Genomic DNA, 20,988 nt, shown 5'->3' with positions numbered 1-20,988 from the left:
GGAAGCGAGGCAAGCGGGCAGGGGTCCGTGCCAGGCAAAAAGCGGACCCTAGCCAGATGACTCTCCCATTCATTCTGCTCTCCAACGTCCGCTCCCTGGACAATAAAATGGACTACATCCGACTCCAACGAAATACTCGGCAGGAGTACAGAGTCTGCTGTGCGTATGTTTTTATAGAAACGTTGCTCACTGATGGAATTTTGGGCACTGCCGTTCAGCTGGACAGGCTCGTCTTGTTTCGAGCGAACAGGGATGCAGCTCTCTCCGGTAAGACTCGCGGTGGTGGTGTGTGTATTTACATCAACACGGAATGGTGTAAGAGCTCTGTGCTGGTTTCCAGACACTGCTTATTGCTAGTGGAGTTTGTGGCTGTCAGATGCAGACCATTTTATTTGCCACAGGAATTCACCTCTGTTCTTATACTCGGTGTCTACATTCCCCCCAGCGTTAATGCTAAGGAGGCGCTTTGTGAACTGTATGGAAGCCATGGATGACCGCGGAGGTGCATGCACTGCTGAGGACCCGTGATTCCGCCTTCAGAGCAGGCGACAAGGCAGCCCTAACAACAGCAAGGGCCAAACTGTCCCGGGCCATCAGAGGGGCAAAGCGTGCACACGCCCAGCTAATCCACAGCCACTTCCAGGACAGCAGCGACACGCGGAGCATGTGGAAGGGCATCAAGGACATCACCAATTACTGGACAACATTACCTGACTGTGCAGGTGATCCCTCCCTCCCAGATGCGCTGAATAACTTCTACACCCGTTTTGAGATGGAAAATGATGTGGCAACGAGGAAGTCCACCCCCCTCCTACAAATGACCAGGTGCTGTGTCTCTCCATGGCCGATGTGAGAAGAACCCTGTGCAGGGTCAACCCACGGAAGGCTGCTGGACCAGACAACATCCCTGGTAGAGTGCTCAGAGGATGTGCAGACCAGCTAGCAGATGTTCTCACTGACTTCTTCAACATCTCCCTGAGCAGCGCCACCATTCCAACGTGCTTCAAGGCTGCCACCATCGTCCCCGTGCTGAAGAAGTCTTCAATGTCCTGCCTAAATGACTACCGTCCCGTTGCACTCACATCCATCATCATGAAGTGTTTCGAGGGGCTCGTCATGAGGCATATCAAGACCCTGCTGCCCCCCTCACTGGACCCCCTGCAGTTTACGTACCGTCCCAACTGCTCAACAGATGACACCATTGCCACCACCCTCCACCTGGCCCTAACTTACCTGGACAAAAAAGAAACATACATTCGGATGCTGTTCATAGACTTCAGTTCAGCATTCAACACAATCATCCCTCAGAAACTGATTGGAAAGCTGAGCCTACTGGGCCTGAACACCTCCCTCTGCAACTGGATCCTAGACTTCCTGACTGGGAGACCTCAGTCAGTCCAGATCGGGAACAGCATCTCCAACACCATCACACTGAGCACGGGGGCCCTCAGGGCTGTGTGCTCAGTCCACTGCTGTTCACTCTGCTGACCCACGTCTGTGCTGCAACACACAGCTCAAATCATATCATCAAGTTCGCCAATGACACGACCGTGGTGGGTCTCATCAGCAAGAACGATGAGTCAGCTTACAGAGAGGAGGTGCAGTGGCTAACAGACTGGTGCAGAGCCAACAACCTGTCTCTGAATGTGAGCAAAACAAAAGAGATGGTTGTTGACTTCCGGAGGGCATGGAGCGACCAGTCCCCGCTTAACATCAACGGCTCCTCGGTAGAGATCATTAAGAGCACCAAATTTCTTGGTGTTCTTCTGGTGGAGAATCTCACCTGGTCCCTCAACACCAGCACAATAGCAAAGAAAGCCCAGCAGCGTCTCTACTTTCTGTGAAGGCTGAGGAAAGTCTATCTCCCACCCCCCCCCCCCATCCTCACCACGTTCTACAGGGGTTGTATTGAAAGCATCCTGAGCAGCTGCATCACTGCCTCGTTCGGAAATTGCACCATCTCGCATCGCAAGATCCTGCAGCGGATAGTGAGGTGAGCTGAGGAGATCATTGGGGTCTCTCTTCCCGCCATCACGGACATTTACACTACATGCTGCATCCGCAAAGCAAACAGCATTATGAAGGACCCCATGCACCCCTCATACAATCTCTTCTCCCTCCTGTCATTTGGGAAAAGGCTCCAAAGCATTCGAGCTCTCACGACCAGACTATGTAACAGTTTCTTCCCCCAAGCTATCAGACTCCTCAGTACCCAGAACCTGGACTGAAACCTTGCCCTACTGTCCTGTTTATTATTTATTGTAATGTTTTTGTGCACTTTGCGCAGTCCTGTGTAGGTCTGTAGTCTAATGTAGCTTTCTCTATGTTGTTTTTTACGTAGTTCAGTCTAGTTTTTGTACTGTGTCATTTAACACCATGGTCCTGAAAGACATTGTCTCATTTTTACTATGTACTATACCAGCAGTTATGGTCGAAATGACAATAAAAGTGACTTGACTTGACTTGACTTGAGTATTATGGTAAGACTGTTGGCAGTGTGGAGGATCAGAGGGATCTTGGGGTCCGAGTCCATAGGACAGTCAAAGCTGTTGCACAGGTTGACTCTGTGGTTAAGAAAGCATACACTGCATTGGCCTTCATGAATCGTGGGATTGAGTTTAGGAGTCGATGGGTAATGTTGTAGCTATATAGGACCCTGGTCAGACCCCACTTGCAGTACTGTGCTCAGTTCTGGTGGCCTCACTGCAGGAAGGATGTGGAAACCATGGAAAGGGTGCAGAGGAGATTTACAAGGATGTTACCTGGATTGGGGAGAATGCCTTATAAGAATAGGTTGAGTGAACTCGGCCTTTTCTCTTGCAGCAACCGAGGACTAGAGGTGTATAAGATAATGCAGGCATTGATCGTGTGAATAATCAGAGGCTTTTTTTTTCGCTGGGCTGAAATAGCTAGCACGAGAGAGGGCACAGTTTTAAGGTGCTTGGAAGTAGGTACAGGGGTAAGTTTTTTTATACGCAGAGAGTGGTGAGTACGTGGAATGGGCTGCCAGCAACGGTGGTGAAGGCGGATACGATAGGGTCTTTTAAGAGACTCCTCGGTGGGTACATGGAGCTTAGGAAAAAAAAGTTATCGGTAAGCCTAGGTAATTTCTATGGTTCGGCACAACTTTGTGGGCCGAAGGGCCTGTATTGTGCTGAAGGTTTTCTATGTCTCCATGTTGAAACCAGGACAGTACGATACAAAGAGCAAACTGTTCCTCAGGTAACGGGCTTCGCCCCCCAAGCAGCTGATGAATCCAAAGGAACTCTAGATACCGATACAGTTTGCACTGGCGGCGGCGCAGGAGTTGTCAGTCACTCAACGTAGGACTGCCTTAGGGATCTTTCCTCGAAGCCTTCGCTTTGAGTGGGTATAGCCGCAAGGCGGCGGATGTTTGAGGCCGGAGTTTTTCCGCAAACCACGGCTGACGAGCCCCACCCGCCCGCAGCGACTGGGTTTGGAGCCAATAACCCGCCTTCTGTCCGCACAAACTGTCCCGCTGGGCTTAGCTACACCACACATGAAGGCCAGGAGCTGGACTTGGTCGTCAGAGGCTATTTGAGGCGCACACCATTGGGATCATTTAATTGGTAGTGAGAGACTTTTCCCACCACCACTCCGTAACGACCTTTAAGGAATCTGTAGAACGCTGGTAATACTGTATCCTCAAGTTATTTCCTTTGCAAATAAATGAGCCATTATTAGTATGTAACTGCGTGGAAACTAAAAGCCAAATCCATTAAGTTTTTGGAAAATATATTCAATCCTATATGCTGTTATCTTCATGCTTGGAAATGTATTGGGAAACAATTTTACAGCAAGGCATCAACGAGTTCCGCTTTCCAGCGCCGGGTGCAGATGCGTCCGCCTGGCTGTAGGGGCGCTGTAGTTGGGGGTTGACCCATGAAGTTTCCTGACCCAACCAATCACGGGGCAGTTTGCCACCCGGCATCATTTAAAACGTTGAATTCGAGGGCTTGTTCATACAGTTCGCGATTACTTCCAATTGACGAGCTGGTGTGAGTGACTTTGTTTTTATTATCGTATGCTTAAATTTGCAGAAATTAATGTTTAATTTTGGACTGTTGTAGTAGCGTGTTGCAAGTCGTTTGTGCAAACTAACTTGGTATGATCAGTTTATACTAACTTTAAAGAGTTTTTAAACTGTTTGGTTTCCGAAACTACCTACAAAGCTAACCTCATTATCAAATGATAAAGTTAGACTGAACTATGAGTGCAAGGTTAACAAGCATATATAGAATGTACAGTTATAATATTCATAAAGGGAAAGTGTGTATGGCTCATTAAGTTAACCAACAGATTGTGGTCGGTACTGTGCGTGATCTAGAGAGCTCTATCTATGCTAAGTAACCTTATCCAATTAATAGATTAGTTGGAAACGGTAGGGCCTAATTTCCTGGGTAAACCACTGTTTTAATAATCTAAAGCTTTTTAAAGCATTGCAAGAATATAATCGGGAAATATTAAAAGTACTCTGCAGTTTGGGGAAGATCTGTGGAAAGAGAATCAAGTTCATGTTTGGTATCAGATATTTTGGCAAAACTAAGGTGTTATTCAGTGAATATCTAACATCTAATTTGGTTATTATTTTCACTTATTGACAATTGTGTTTTTCTTTTTCTTAAAGACAGGAGAAATTTTTTATTTGGGAAGACTAGTTCATTCTATGGATGTTACATTTGTTGCTGTGTAGAAATATTTTGGTTAATAGTATATTAGTGCATTAATTTAATGCATTAAATAGTTAACATCTTGTGTCCTTCTTAATATCTTTTTATGTGGTAGGTTTTCTATATTAAAGTGGACTAATACACTTGTTTTAGTTTGTGCAGTGATATATAATTGAAATGGCATTGAGAATATTTGTGGAGAAAGAAAACGAACTCTTGAGTGCCCACACTAAAAAGCACCCAAAACTACATCCTTGTAAGTATAATAGTCTGGATTGATAACCTTAATAAACGGTGTTTATTGTCACAAAATTGATGTGCTGTGTAAAGGAATTTCCAAATCCATCTTCCAATTAAAATAGTGTAGTCCAGTTTAGTGGAATGGGTAGAGTCTGCTCTGAAGTGGCTTCAGTGGCCTTTCTAAACCCTTGCATTTTTGAAAATAAAGCTGCTATTAACTTGTGGACTATATTAAAACCATAAGACATGAGAGCAGAATTGGGCCATTGAGTTCACTCTGCCATTCCATCCTGGCTGATCCCAGATCCCATTCAACCCTACACGTACACCTGCCTTCTCACTATATTCCTTGATGCCCCAACCAATTGGGAATCTCTCAACTTCTGCTTTAAATATACCTGTAGAATTGGCCTCCACTGCAGTTTGTGGCAGAGCTTTCCAAAGATTTGCCACTCATTTTCACCTTTTTAATAAAAAAAAATAATCTCTTGTTTTAAAAGGTCTTCCCTCAATCTTGAGGCTGTGCCCTCTAGTTCTGGATACCCCCCCCCCCCCCCCACCATAGGAAACATTCTCTCCACATCTACTCTATCTAGTCCTTTCAATTAGATCCTCACACTTTCTTCAAAATTCCAGAGAGTACAGGCCCAAAGCTGCCAAATGCTCCTCATGTGTTAACCCCTTCATTCCCAGATTCATGAACCTCCTCTGGGCTCTCTTCAATGACAGCACATTCTTTCTGCAATAAGGGGCCCAAAGATGTTAATACTGCAAATGCAGCCTGACTAGTGTCTTGCAAAGCTTGTTTTTATATTCTATTCCTCTTGAAATAAATGCCAACATTGCATTCGCCTTCTTTACCAGCCTTAACCTGTAAATTAACCTTCTTAGAGTCTTGCACGAAGATTCCAAAGTCCCTTTGCACCTCTGATGTTTGAAGTTTCTTCCTGTTTAATAGTCTGCTCTATTATTCCTTTTCCCAAAATGTATTATCATACATTTCCCAATACATATTCCATCTGCCACTTTTTTGCCCAATTTTCCAATTTAAGTCCTGCTGCAATTGCATTAGGTTCTCAACCTACCTCTCAACCTTATCTTTGTATCATCTGCAAACTTTGCCTCAGAGTCGTCAATTTCATTATCTAAATCACTGACAAACAATGTGAAAAGTAGCGGTCCCAAGACTTACCCCTGAGTAACTGGCAGCCAACCAGAAAAGACCCTCTTATTCCTACTCACTGCCTCCTGCCTGTCAGTCATTCCTCTATCCATGCCAGTATCCTTCATATAGCACCATAGGATTTTAATTTGTTAAGCAGTCTCGTGAGAGGCACCTTTTCATATGCCTTTTGAAAATCCAAGTACTGTAAATGACATTCACTGCCCCTCCTTTGTCCACCCTGCTTGTTATTTCCTTGAAAAATTCTAACAGAGTTGTCAGGCAAGATTTCCCTTTACAGAAACCATGCTGACTTTGACTTATTTTATCATTAGTCTCTAGACCTCGTCCTTAATAATGAATACTTTCCCAACCACTGAGATTAGGCTAACTGGCTTATAACTTCCTTTTCTTCCTCCCTTCTTAAAGAGTGGAGTGACATTTACAATCTTCCAATCCTCTGGGACCATGCCAGAATCAAGTGATTCTTGAAAAAACATGACCTATGCATCTGTTAGCTCTTCAGCAACCTCTCTCAAGAATCTGGGATGTAGTCCATCTGGCCCAGGTGACTTACCTACCTTAAGACCTTTGAGCTTGCATTGCACTTCTTCCTTTTGTAATAGCAATAGCACTCACTCCTGTTCTCTGACACTCTCAGACCTCTGGCATACTGCTAGTGTCTTCCACAGTGAAGAATGATGCAAAGTACTCATTCAGTTCATCTGCCATTTCCTTGTCCCCCATTACTACCTCAACAGCATCATTTTTTCAGTGGTCCATTATTAACTCTCATTTCCCTTTTAATTCTTTTTAGAAGACCATAAGATATAGGAGCAGAAGTAGGCCATTTGGCCCATTGAGTCTGCTCTGCCATTCAATCTTCCAGTCATCCCCATTGCCCTGTTTTTCCCCATATCCTTTGATGCCCTGCTAATCAAGAACCTATCCATCTCTGCCTCAATTATACCCAATGATTTGGCCTCCACAGCTGCTCTTGGCAACAAACACAACAGAGTTACCACCCTCTGACTAAAGTAATATCTCCACATCTCTGTTCTAAATGGATGTCCTTCAATCCTGAAGTCATGCCCTCTTGTCCTAGAATCCCCTACCATGAGAAATAACTTTGTCGTATCTAATTTGTTCCGACCTTTTAACGTTTAGAGTGTTTCTATGAGATCCCCTCATTTTCCTGAACTGCAGGGAATACAACCCAAGAGCTGCCAGATGTTCCTCATACGGTAACCCTTTCATTCCTGGAATCATTCTCGTGAATCTTCTCTGAACCCTCTAATGTCAGTAATCCTTTCCAAAATGAGGAGCCCAAAACTGCACACAATACTTCAAGTGTGGTCTCACGAGCGCCTTGTATAGCGCCTCAACATCTCACCTCTGCTCTTGTATTCCATACCTCTAGAAATGAATGTCAACATTGCATTTGCCACCTTCACCACCCACTCAATCTGGAGGTCAACCTTTACATTTCCGCATTTTGAATTCTCTCCCCATCTAAACAATAGACTGCCTGTTTATTTCTTCCATCAAAGCCCATGACCATACACTTTCCAACATTTCATTGCAATGAAATACAATTCATTTGCCTATTCCCCTAAACTATCTAAGTCTCTCTACAGTAGTGGTTACCAACCTTCTTAAGCCCGAGATCCGCTACCTCAGCCTTGGTGAAAGGCAAGATCTACCTACTAAATCATTTGGGGAAAAAAACAGCTCTGATTATACTTCTAACCTGAGTCGTCTTACTTGAGATATTGTATTTCATAAAATGCTTTTGTCAAACTTTCAAATTAATTCAACCAAGAAAACACTAACTAGAATATCAAACAGGCCATAGCTGTCTTTAAGAATATTACAATACTCCATACCTTTAATTCTAAGTTTCATTATTTAATTTTATTTCAACATGGAAAAATAAATGAATAAAAATTGACTTGAACTCAGAATGATGACTGGGGCTGAATACTTTCTGCTAGTTCCCTGAAATTTGGCTCATAACTACAGACAGTCAGTCTGAGGTGTCTGTCAGCAAGACAGCTCCTGTATTTAGATATAACAATTTTCATCTGTGAAAACGCAGTTTCACACAGATAAGTTGACCCGAAGTAGGCACTGACTTTTAGCCATTAGGTCTGTCAGAAACCCTAAATCCAGTAGCCACGCATCATCTGACAGTTCTTCGTGCTCCGCGTTTCTTGTTGACAGAAAAGTCTTTTATCTCAGATAGCAAGTCAACAAATTGTTGCAGCACTTTGCCGCGACTCAGCCACCGAACATCAGTGTGAAGAATTATGTCTCCGTAAGCGGCATTGGGCTCATCCAATAATGCCTTGAATAAGTGATGCTGAAGCATTTTTGCTCAAATCGTTCATCAGTTTGACCACCAGTGTCATTACATGAGAAAAGTCCACAACCTTTCCAGCCAAGGCCTGCTGATGAATCACACAGTGATAATCCAGGAGATCAGGGTCATTACAGCAGTGTTATAAAACTGGGCAGAAAGAATGGAAGTAAAATCCCACAACCCCAGAAACAACCTCTTTATAAACAGCTTTCCATAGCAGGAGTATTGCTATATTACCATTATCCTAATTAGTATTACTCACTGTTATAATGTGAGCATTATAAAATTATTTGTGTGTTTAAATTTTCTTTTTTTTTTCGGGATCTACTGGGAAAGTCTCAAAGGTCAATTGCAATCGACTGGTTGGTGACTACTCTACAGGCTCTCAACACTACCTGCTCCTCCAACTATCTTTGTGTCATCAGCAAATTTAGCCACAAATTCATTAATCACACAGTCCAAATCATTAACATGCATTGTAAAAAGCAGCAGTCCCAACACTGACCCCCATGGAACTCCACTGGTAACCGGCAGCCAGACAGAACAGGATCCCTTTATTTCCACTCTGTTTTCTGCTGATCAGCCAATGCTCCACCCATGCTAGTAATTTCCCAGTAATTCCATGGGCTCTTATCTTGCTAAGTAGCCTTGTGTGGCACCTTGTCAAAGGCCTTCTGAAAATCCAGGTGCACCACATCTGCTGCATCTCTTTTGTCTACCCTGCTTGTAATTTCCTCAAAAAAAAACTGCAGTTGGTTCATCAGGCAGGATTTTCCTTTCGGGAAACATTCTGGCTTTGGCCTATCTTGTCATGTGCCTCCAGGTGCTCCATAATCTCATCCCTAATAATCGACTCCAAGAACTTCCCAATCACTGTTGTCGGGCTAACAGGTCTATAGTTTCCTTTCTGCTGCCTCCCACCCTTCTTAAGTAGCAGAGTAACATTTGCAATTTTCCAGCATCCAGTACAATGTCAGAATCTATCGATTCTTGAAAGATAATCGTTAATGCCTCTGCAATCTCTCCAGCTACTTCCTTCTGAACCTGAGAGTGCATTCCATCAGGTCCAGATTTATCCACCCTCAGACCATTAAGCTTCCTGAGCACCTTCAGTCGTAATTTTCACTGCACAAACTTCACTTCCCTGACACTCTTGAATGTCCGGTATACTGCAGACATCTTCCACTGTGAAGACTGTTGCAAAATATGCATTCAGTTCCTCTGCCATCTCTGCATCTCACTACAATATATCCAGTTTTATAACTGAGAAAACTTTTAGTATCTGCTTTATATTATTGGCTAGTTTGCCCTTATTTTCCCTTTTACAGCTTTATTAATTGCCTTTTGTTGGATTTTAAATGCTTCCAAATCATCTAACTTCCCACTAATTTTATTGCTACCTTGTATCCCTTTCCTTGGCTTTTATGGAGTTCTCCTCTTCCCTTGTCAGCCACTGTTCCTACTGAAGATGGTCTTCGTGGGACATGTCTATCCTGTACCTTGTCAACTTTTCCCAGAAATCTCTGCCACCTCTATTCTGCTGTAATCTCCACCAGCATCCCCCCCCTCCAATCTACCTGGGGAATAAGAAATCTGGTTAAATACAAATGTCTAGTACTGATCTGTGTTTGCATGAATTTTGAAATGTCTGTTTGTGAATTCTCCACTTTTAGCTGAAACAGCTGTACTACAGACCCCCAAAGCTGGAAAGATATTAACCGTAACGCCTCACTTGCAGCAGTCTGCAAGAAAGGCACTGGGAGATGTGAACTGTCTTTTGCGTACAGATATCAAGACTAATCAGACTCAGAAAAAGGGAAAAGCAAAAGCCTTCAAGCTGCACAGTAAAGTAAAAACATTTAAAACAACCAAGGTATTTAAATTCTATCCTCGTTATTCTTTTGGAGGGTACATTTCTTTAAATGCTAAATAAATGTCCAACTGAATAGTTTGATTGGAAGCTCTTGTGTTGGGTAGCTCCTTTTTTTTCCGTTTTTATTATTTTCAGCTATTCTTTCATGAACACTTGCCTCACATTTCTCGATTAAACTATCTGAGTTTAATCCGCAGTGTTTTCTCCCACATCTTTTGCTCCCCACTGAAACTTCTGCATCACTGCCATTATGTGTAGCAATAACAGTAGCAGCTCAGATCAAATGTTTAATTTCAATTTTGTCTTCCATCCCAAGATAAAGAATTTGAGCAACTTTGTTCTTGAATAAATTATTATAATAATGCATTTTTTTTTAACCTGACTAAAATAAGTTGTATTTGAAGTATGTAACAAGGGACACTCTTATATTAACAAACTGGATAGCAAGCAACATATAACATGAGGTTTGTCATATGCTGGGAAATCCAGAGCAACACAATGCTTGAGGAACTCAGCAGGTCTGGCAGCATCTATGGAAATGAAGAAACTGTTGATGATTTGGGCTGAGACCCTTCCTTTCCAGTCTTGATGAAGGGAGAAGTTGGGAGTGGGTGGAAAAGAATTACGAGCTGGAAGGTAATAGTTGAGGGAGGGCAGAATGATGATGCTTGTAAACCTACGGTTGAAGCTGCCTTTTCCAGGACATGCCCTCCTTCAAAGAATATGGGTTTCTTTTCCTCCACCATTGATGCTGTCCTCACCTGCACTTCTCCATTTCCTGGACGTCTGTGTTCAACACATTTTCCTGCTGCCTAACTGGAATAGAGTTCCACTTCTTTTCACCTACCACACCTTGAGCCACCACATCTAAAACATCTTTCTCTGCTATCTTCAACAGAACCCTACCACCAAATGCATCTCTACCTCTCCTCTGTTCCACTCTCTGCTTTCTACAGGAATCACTACTTCTGTGATTCCCTTGTTTATTCGTCCCTCCTGGCATCTATCACTGCCTGCAACAGAAATACTTCAGCTGTCCTCTCTTTCCTCCATTCTGGGCCCCAAATAGTCCTTCCAGATGAGGCAACATATCACCTGTGAATCTGGTGTTTCCTACTGTATCTGCTGCTCTTGATGCAGCTCCTCTGTATAGGTGAGACCCACCATAAATTGGGGAACTGTTTTGTCAAGACCTCCGTTCCATCCGCAAAAAGCGAGAACCACCAGGGAACTCCATTCGTGTTCTGATGTGTTGGTCCGTGGCTGCCTCTTGCCACAATGAGCCCACTCTCAAGGTAAAGGAGCAACACCTCGTATTCTCTCTAGGTAGCCTCCAACACTGCCCTTTCAGATTGGTATTGTATTTTTCCCACCCCTTCCCTCTTCTGTTCCTCTAGCTTCTTCTCACCTGCCTATTACCTCCCCAGTGCCTCTCCTCCTTCCCTTTCTCTAAGTTCCACTCTTCTCTCCTGGCAAATTATTTTCTAGCCATTTGCCTTTGTCACCTATTGCCTCTTCATCCCCTTTCCATGTGGCTTCACTTATCACCTTCTAGCCTGACCTCCTCCCCACTTTATTCTAGCTCCTTCCCCTTTTCTAGTCCTGATGGAGGGTCCTGGCCTAAAACACCAACTACAGATGCTGCCTGACCTGCTGAGTTCCTTCAGTGTTCTGTGTATTTTTCTCTTTCAATTGCTTCAGAGTTAATTTTATAAATTTTTATACAGGGAGTTAAATGCTAATAATTCAGTTTTCTTACTGTTCTGAATGTAAGACAAAAATGCTTTGCTGAAGAGTTGGTCTACATTTTCTTAATGGTACTCTTTTTTTAAAGTGAGCAATGGTAAGCAATAAAGTAGTGCTGTTGATTCCAAAGTTGCAGCTATGGCCTTTTCTCCTCTAAGAAGGAAAGTGAGCATTCAATATCATCTGAAGCCAATATCTGACCCCCTTCCTGAATGATTAAATACTTCATTCCCCCCGCCTTGCTTTGTTCACTTCTCTGATCCCTTAAATGCTAAATCTGCTTTGTTGCAGAGTGACGGTTTGTTTTTTTTGTTTTAATCTTTCAAATCAAAAGCTTGATGTTTGTTTTCCAAAGTGAGAAATAGAAGTAGAAATATTTCCTTCACCCCTCAGACCTGTAGCACCATAGAATTGAAGAGATGTATATAGTTTTATTTTGAAAGCTAATTTTGCCTGAGCACCTCTTAATTCTTTAACGCTTTCTGATAATTAATGCATGTATTTGCAGCCTGCAGAAAAGACTTCCACTTCTGAGCCTCCAAGATGTCCTGTTGAGAAACCTGAAGATTATCCTGAAATTGAAGCTTTCATTCCATTTGATCCTTTTGGTAAGTGACTGAAAACTTCTATAGGATGAATTCAAGGGAAGAGTATTATGAAGAAAGATTTAAGAACTTAAATTGCATTGTTGGAAGTAACTTAACAGAAACTGTCTCTTTGCCTGTGTTGTATCTATTTTTCACTAACTGTTTTAGTGACTTCCCTTAAGAATCTAACAGTGGAAATAGTTTGCTATAATTTTGAATTAACAATTCCTAGCACAATTGGCTCTGGAGAACCCAGAGGCATTTCCTAGAGTACTAGTGTTACTATCAAGATTTTTAAAATATCTTAACTTCAAAAGCTTACAAAAAAAATTTGTCTTGTGAAGAACTTTGTTACAAGATATACTTTTTTTGCTGTAAGTTTTCCTTTCTTCTCTCCTCCATTCCCCCCCCCCCCCCACCCGGCCACCCCACCAGGCCTATACTCTTTCTGTAAAGACTGCAGGTTCTTTTTACAATATTTTTATTCAGAAGAAAAAAAAATTTACAGAGTGCAACAGATACATCTCAACATAACTTGTGTACATTCATATATTGTGATTAAAATTGATCAAGATGTTATAGCATAACACAAAGGTATACCACTCTGTAATCAAAAATTTAAAGATAGGTCATACATCATAAAAGAAATTTTTTATATTTAAAAAAGTCAACCCCCTACCAACTACCAAAGAAAAAAGCTGATCGATGATAATGGATAATTAAGAAAAAAACGTATTCACTTAAGAGAAGATAAAAGTATACAGAGAAGTCTGTGCACTGTTAAACATTATAAATTGGAAAAGTAAAGGTCCCCAGATATCAAAGGATTGTTTCAAATTTAAGACTGAGCAGCGGATCTTTTCGAAATTTAAATAAGACATAATATCACGTAGCCACTGAAGATGTGTAGGAGGGGTAGACTCCTTCCATTTAAGCAAGATTGCTCTCCTTGCTAAAAGAGGTTTAAAAACTAAAACCTGTAGGTTAGAAGTACTTAAAGTTATATCTTCATCTGCAATAATACCAAACAAGGCAGTAAGGGATTTGGGTCAAATTGGACCCTAAAAAGTTGTGAAAAGGTATGGAATACTTCCCACCAAAACTTTTCAATTTTAGGGCAAAACCAAAACGAGTTGCATTTATTACAAAGTGGAGAAACATCTGGATAAAAACTGGACAGCTTCTGTTTAGAAATGTAAGCTCTGTGAACCACTTTAAATTGTAAAAGAGAATGATGAGCACAGAAAGATGATTTATTAACCCGTTTAAGAATTTTATTCCATCTATCATCAGAAATCTGATAATTTAGGTCATCCTCCCAAGCTTTTTTATCTTAAAAAGTCTTCTCTAGATTCAATCAACAAGTTATAGATACCGGTAATAGAACCATTAACAAAAGGTTTTAAATTTGAAAGATCATCCAGTAAATTTTTATCAGGACTTATAGGAAAAGTAGTTAATTGGAAACGTAAGAAATCTCAAATTTGGAGGTATCTGTAAAAATGTGTTTTTTGGGAGTGCAGATTTAGTTGACAATTGGTCAAATGAAGCAAGAGATCCTGAGATAAACGGGTCCCAAAAACACTTAATACCTAGTTCATCCCAATCCTTAAAGACTTTGTCAGTCGCGGAAGGGATTTTAAAAAAAAATTAAAAAATTTTTAATAATTAAGGAGAATGGGAGATGATAATGAAAAATTCGCTAAACCAAAAAATTTCCTAAATTGAGACCAAATCCTTAAAGTTTGTTTAACAATTATGTTATCTGTTCTTTTATTTGCTGAAAAAGAAGAATATGATCCAAGAGGAGAGACAATAGAGGAATTTTTTACATAATCAACTTCTAAGGAGACCCAGGATGGGCAATCTTTAAGCTAAATATAATAGGACCAGAAAGTAATATTCCTTATATTGGCAGCCCAATAGTAAAACCTAAAATTGGATAGGGCTAATCCACCCATCTCTTTATTTCTTTGTAGGTAAACTTTACTTAAACGAGCTTGCTTATTATTCCAAATATAAGATGTTAAAATTGAATCTAAAGAATCAAAGTAGGTCTTAGGAATAAAAATAGGTAAGGCCTGAAAAAGATATATTTAAAAAATATATATATATATTTAGGGAGAATCTTCATTTTAATCGAATTAATTCAGCCAATTAGGGAGAAAGAAAGAGGAGACCATTTAGAAAGCGTCTTTTTCACATTCAATAACGGGTTTAAGCTTTCTTTAAATAAATTCTTGAAGTTTGTAGTAATTGTTACACCTAGATATGTAAATTGACTTGTAACTTGGAACGGAAATTTGGCCTTTGATGACATTAGGCCATTTAAAGAAAATAGCTCACTTTTATGTAAGTTCAGCTTGTATCCTGAAAAAGAACTAAACTGGGAAATTAAAGAAAGAACCGAAGGTAAAGAAGTTTCAGTGTTAGAGATAAAAAGTAAAATATCATCAGCGTATAATGACATTTTGAGTCATACCTTCCCTTAATATACCAGAAATGTCCTTGGATTCTTGAAATGCTATTGCTAAGGGTTCTATAGCTAAAGCAAAAAGTAAAGGACTAAGAAGGCAACCTTGTCTAGTTCCCTGCCATAATTTAAAGGGCTTAGAAATTTGAGAGTTAGTAATAACCTGAGCAGTAGGAGACAAGTAAATTAATTTAACCCAACAAATAAAATTAGGCCCAAAATTAAGCTTTTCTAAGGTCTTAAAAAGATAATTCCACTCAATCCTATCAAAGGCTTTTTTCTGCATCTAAGGATAATATTCACTCTTTTTTTTGGATGGTGACTGTATCACATTCAATAACCGATGTATATTAAAATCTGAGTAACGATTTTTAATAAATCCTGTCTGGTCATGTGATATAATAGATGGTAAAATGTTTTCAAGTCTTCGAGCTAAGATTTTGGATAAGATTTTTGCATCAACATTTAATAAAGAGATTGGTCTGTATGAAGAACATTCAGCTGGATTTTTATTTTTTTTAAGAATAAGAGAAATAAAAGCTTCCTAAAAAGATTGAGGGAGTTTGCCTGATTTAAAGGACTCTGATAAAACAGAGGATAAATAAGATGTATGTAATGTAGTGAAAGTTTTATAAAACTCCCCAGGAAAGTCATCAGGTCCTGGGGTCTTACCAGAATGTAAAGCACATATAGCCTCAGCCACTTCTTCCTTGGAAATAGGCTGATCTAACTGTGTTGGGCTATCTGCAGACAATGTAGGAATGTTGATATTACTGAAAAAAGCATTCATATAGGTATCATCTAAAGAGTCAGACTGAAGGTAAAAGTCTTTAAATACGTTGTTAATTTCAGAATGCTCGGATATCTTAGTACCATTATCTTTAAAAATTTCTGTGATTTGACGATTAACTGTAAAAGATTTTAAGTGATTGGCTAATAAAATACCTGTTCTAACCCTGTGAATGTAAAATTGAGTTTTATCTCTCAACAGCTGTCGTTCAATTCGGTAAGTCAGCAGAAGATTATACTTGGATTGGATTTCAATACGCTTATATATAGTTGGATCTGGAGATAGGGCATACTTTCGATCAAGATCTTTTAATATCGCTGCTAGGTCAGACCTTTCTTTATCAGCTTTTTTCTTTATATAGGTAGAGTAAGAGATAATTTCTCCACGAATATATGCTTTAAAAGTATCCCAGACTATAGTACCAGCAGTATCTCCTTTAAAATTTTCTTTAAAGAAAAAAGTAATATGGTTTTCCAAAAACTTTAGGAAATTTTTATCAGATAACAATAAGTTAAAACATCAACTTCTATTTGGTACAGAGTAAACAGGTAATCTTAAAGCCAGAAGCACAGGTGCATGATCAGACAAAGCAATCCCCTTATAATCACAGGATCGAACCAGTGGAAGCAAGTTTCTATCTATAAAAAAAGTAGTCGATCCGAGTGTACATATGATGAACCTGAGAGAAATATGAATATTCCTTTTCTTGGGGGTGTTTATATATTTTTTAAAAAGCCACATGTTGAGAATACCACATTGAAATAGAAAAGATTTAAAAAGTAGGACTGATTTATTAGTGACAGGGGTTTTACTTGAAGAGCGATCTAATATAGGGTCAAGCCAAAAATTAAAATCTCCACCCATCACTAAGGAATACCGATTCAAATCAGGCAGAAAAGAGAAAAGATGTTCAAAGAACAAGCAGTCATCTGTATTTGGAGCGTATACATTCACAAATATGATTAGTTTATTCTCAAGACTACCTGAAACAATAACAAAGCGCCCATTTGTATCAGAAATTACATTATGTTGAATAAAGGATACATTCTGATCAAACAGGATAGAGACGCCTCTCGATCTAGATTGAGAGGGTGAGTGAAAATGTATACCCTTCCATCTTTTGAAAAAGCGTGAAATATCATCTTTACGAATATCGGTTTCTTGGAGAAAGATTATACGAGTTTTAAGTTTCCGGATATAAGAGAAAATCTTATTTCTTTTAACAGGGTTATTTAGACCTTTCACATTAAAACTGAGTATATTAATAAAAAAATCCATCAAGTATCCTTTAGTAATGTATAAAAGGTAATCACAAACATGTAGATAGTGAATAAGTAAAACAGTGAAAACATCCAATCAGCTTTATAGAAGAACCCATTTCCCCCCCCCCCCCCACCCCCAAAGAGAGAAATCAGCCAAGGGAGGCTGAAGACTAATTCTAACGTTCCCAACCCAAAACTCCGGTGGCTCCAAAAAATGTATATGTATAGCTGAGCTGAATAAATGATTGTAAATATATGTATACAAAAACAAAATATCAAAGTAAATAAGTTCGCTATTTACGAGAAAAAACCATGGGAAAATATAAGTATTAATCTCGGTAAAAAGGAAAGACAAATGAGAAAAATCAGTAAGTAAAAACAACATATACTTACGGGTGCAAAGAAAAGGAGTAGAGAAACAAAAAGAAAATAATTAGAAAGGGAAGCGGTTTAGATAACTTCCTACATGACTAATTTGAGGCATTCAAGAGAGGAAAAAAACGATGACAAAATGTAAAATAATGAAAAAACCAAAAACCAGCAATAGAATATTGTATACTATTGGAAAAACAGTAAAAGACTGAAAAATGTATAAATAATCAAAATTTAGGAAAAATCTGAATGAATTTAAAGTAAAGCAAAACACCCCATAGTTTCATTCCTCAATAATTACTGCATGTATACCCTACATAATTACTTCCAGTCAAATTACTAAAAGGAAGGTAAAAATAAAAATAACAGAGAATATAACGTTTTGTTTAAAAAGAGCTGCAAGAAAGTAACATTAGAGGACCCATATAAAGGCGGAAAACAAAAGAGAAAATGTTTGCAGTCTGCCTGCATATTTGCATAGTTTCAAAGACAAGGCGCCAGTTACTTAATCAAACAAATGATTAAAACTTCGTAAAACCAAGAAACCTTATCAACAAAGTGCCAATTACTTGATTGAACACCTGAAATTAAAACATTTGGCATAAAGCAACTCAAGGTTAAATTTAAGCATAGAGACTATGTAAAAAAAAATTCTTGGCTTCTTCAGGCTTCGTAAACCAAGAAACCTTATTATCAGAAGTAGTAACCTTGAGTTTACACGGATCTCTGAGAGAAAGGCGACAGCCAAGCTTAAAAAGATCAGACATGACCTATTTAAAAGCCTGTCTAGCTCTTAAAACTTCCGGTGGATAATCTTGAACGATCCAAAACTGTTGATCACGAAATTGTAATATGCGTTTCTTCCTTGATTCACGAAGGATCTGTTCTTTAATCTGATAGTCATAAAAGCGAATGATAATAGAGCAAGGTTTGGCAGGATCCCAATTAGGTGGTGTAACTCGGGGAATGCACTCAAATTTTGGTAGTTCCGATAATATATCGGGGAATAAATCTTTCAGCATTTGAGCACAAAAATCGATAGGTTGATTACCCTCCAGTTTTTCAGGAAGCCCAAGAATTCTGATATTGCACCTTCGTTTCCTGGCCTCCAAATCTGTCGGTTTCCTCAGTAACGCGTCGCATTTTTTAAGTTGTTCCTTAGAAATTTTCTTGAAACCTTCGATATCCTTCTGCAACACCGGCAGAGATTCTTCGTGCAGCTTAATACTAATTTCATGGTCATTCGCAGTCTGCTGTATACCTCCAAGTTTCCGATTAAGTGTTTTCAGTTCAGATTTAACCAGGTCGAAGGAATTCTGTAACAAGTCAAACTTGGATTCCAAGTCATCCAGTTTATCCAGTTGTTTGAGTCTCTCTGACATTTGTTGAGACATTTCAGCCAAAGTCTCTAAAGTAACCTCTTTTCTAGAGTGTTTTCTACTCGTGGTGCTCTCACTGAGATAGTTTTAAACAGCAAAGTAAGCGAATAATTTTGGAGCACGTAGCTACTGCAACCTACTCTATTACAGCCACCAGAATACCAAGACTGCAGGTTCAATCTTGTTGCCTTGAGTGAACTAAAAGCCTTGCCAAATTGTGTAAAGTTGAGAAAAACAGGAGTCTGGATTTCAGGTTTAGAGAATTTAAACTTTTAATGTTTACTTGCAGACTTTGAAGATTTTACTTTGCCAGAGGAACACAGGCTTGATCACAGCTATCTGGCAGGCTTGCCGCTCTCTTTTCTGGAGAAGGAAGGAGCTTTAATGGAAGAAGTGCTGAATAAAGTCCCGTCACCTATGAAACAGCTGTCACCCGTAAACGAATCCGGTATGCACTGTTTTGTATTTTTACTTAAATGAGCTCTCTTTCTGGTGATGAAACTACATATCTATCTTTTAACTTGTAGATTCGTTGGATTTCTATGAAACTGATATATTGGCAGACCTGGATGGAATCAAAATTGAATTGCCATCAATGGAATATGACTTCTGATTGCTAATCACCTGAAACTTCAAGCTATGTTTATTGTAATTTGTATGTAATTGCATGTTTGCATCTTCCAGATGGACCCTAAACGTTGAAGATATTGTCATTATTTATGCAGTGTATTCAAACTTTTTTAATAAAGTCTTATTGTGCATTGAAATGAGTATTTGTATATTGTTGCAATCTAGACAAGATGCCCACCCCTTCTCACTGCCCAGCACCTGGTAGTGCTTCACTTTTTCCATGACCCACAGTCCTTGTTGGACTGTTACCTTCCAGCTTCTTGCTTCATCCCACCCTCCTTTTTCACCCTCCCCTGGATTCATTTTATCACCCGTCATCTTGTGCTCCTTCCCCTGATGTAACCTACTCCTCACCTTTATTCTGGCTTCTGTCCTCTTCACTATGAAAGTTCTCAGCCTAAAACATTGTCAGTTTATTGTCTGCAATAGATGCTGTTTGACATTGCCGAGTTCCTCCAGCATTGATTGTGTGTGTGTGATCTGTTACTGACAAGTTCTGCCTTAAGGACCTTGCTTAGTGTACTGCAGGAACCTCATTGGTTCCTTGAAAAACTTGTACTTGGGTACCAATTCAACACCCCAGCATTAAGAATCCCATGACTATTTATAATTAATAACTGACCAACTATTCGTGTTTTTATAATATCTACTCAACACTATTTTTGACCTCGTTATATTTTGGCCTACTATTAATACATTACATACACACTTGCCCCTACAGGAGAATGTGGGGTGGCAGGGAGGGTGTGAAGACCTGTAGTTCCACGTAAGCTGGTTGGATATGACAACGGCACAATCTGGGCAACAGCTTATACAGGCCGTTGGGGTTTTTGAAACCTCGGTGATCGGGATTGTCTACCCAAAGTATATGAGGACTGGATTCGGTGGACTGCGCGGAGGAAACTACGAGCTGCTCCAACGGGCAGGAAGGCGTTTCCCAGCACGCGTTCTGGAGCGCAAAGAGCATAAAGACAATGTAGATCGCCCTGGTCACCCACTACATCCTATATCCAGTCGCCTTGACTTCCATCTTGCCACTTGATCCACACTCACTCACCTTTTTATCCCATACAACTACTGTATCCTTTTCAGTCATTTATATTGAAGTTTTTCTTGTGCCTAATGAAAGTGCGAGCTACATACTGTTTATCTCCCAAATGTTACTGGCAGCTTGGTTGGTGGCATTTTTACATGAGTTAAAACACTCCTGAATTAAGTTCTACTCCAAACACTGAGCCCAAAATTTGACAATCATCAAAAATCCTGTGTCAATTTCTTAAACTCCCGGACCAACGTTTTACTAGTAATCCACCTGCTATCTCAATTTGCTTTGGGCAAAGTAGCTGCGAAACAGAAGCTGAAGGGTTTCGGCCAGAAACGTCGACTGTACTTTTTCCCCCACATAGATGCTGCTTGGTCTG

General features: G+C 40.0%; 1 protein-coding gene across 3 annotated transcripts; it reads left to right on the top strand.

The window, feature by feature from the left end:
• The first annotated feature begins 3,356 nt into the window (after positions 1-3,356).
• Positions 3,357-20,933, top strand: pttg1 (PTTG1 regulator of sister chromatid separation, securin). Of its 3 annotated transcripts, none has more exons than XM_059990170.1 (7): positions 3,357-3,652; positions 4,845-4,947; positions 10,129-10,328; positions 12,583-12,682; positions 16,126-16,140; positions 19,227-19,385; positions 19,465-20,933. In XM_059990170.1, the coding sequence occupies exons 2-7, from the start codon at positions 4,869-4,871 to the stop codon at positions 19,548-19,550; spliced, it is 639 nt and encodes a 212-aa protein (XP_059846153.1). In that variant the 5' UTR covers positions 3,357-3,652; positions 4,845-4,868; the 3' UTR covers positions 19,551-20,933. The 3 variants fall into 3 exon arrangements, with proteins under 3 accessions (XP_059846153.1, XP_059846152.1, XP_059846154.1); XM_059990169.1 differs by having other exon boundaries at positions 3,357-4,019; XM_059990171.1 differs by lacking the exon at positions 16,126-16,140 and having other exon boundaries at positions 3,363-4,019.
• The last annotated feature ends 55 nt before the right edge of the window (positions 20,934-20,988 follow it).

The sequence above is a fragment of the Hypanus sabinus genome, chromosome 15 (genome assembly GCF_030144855.1).
Source record: "Hypanus sabinus isolate sHypSab1 chromosome 15, sHypSab1.hap1, whole genome shotgun sequence".
NCBI classification, from domain to species: Eukaryota; Metazoa; Chordata; class Chondrichthyes; order Myliobatiformes; family Dasyatidae; genus Hypanus; species Hypanus sabinus.
This window is presented reverse-complemented; position numbering and strand designations above follow the sequence as displayed.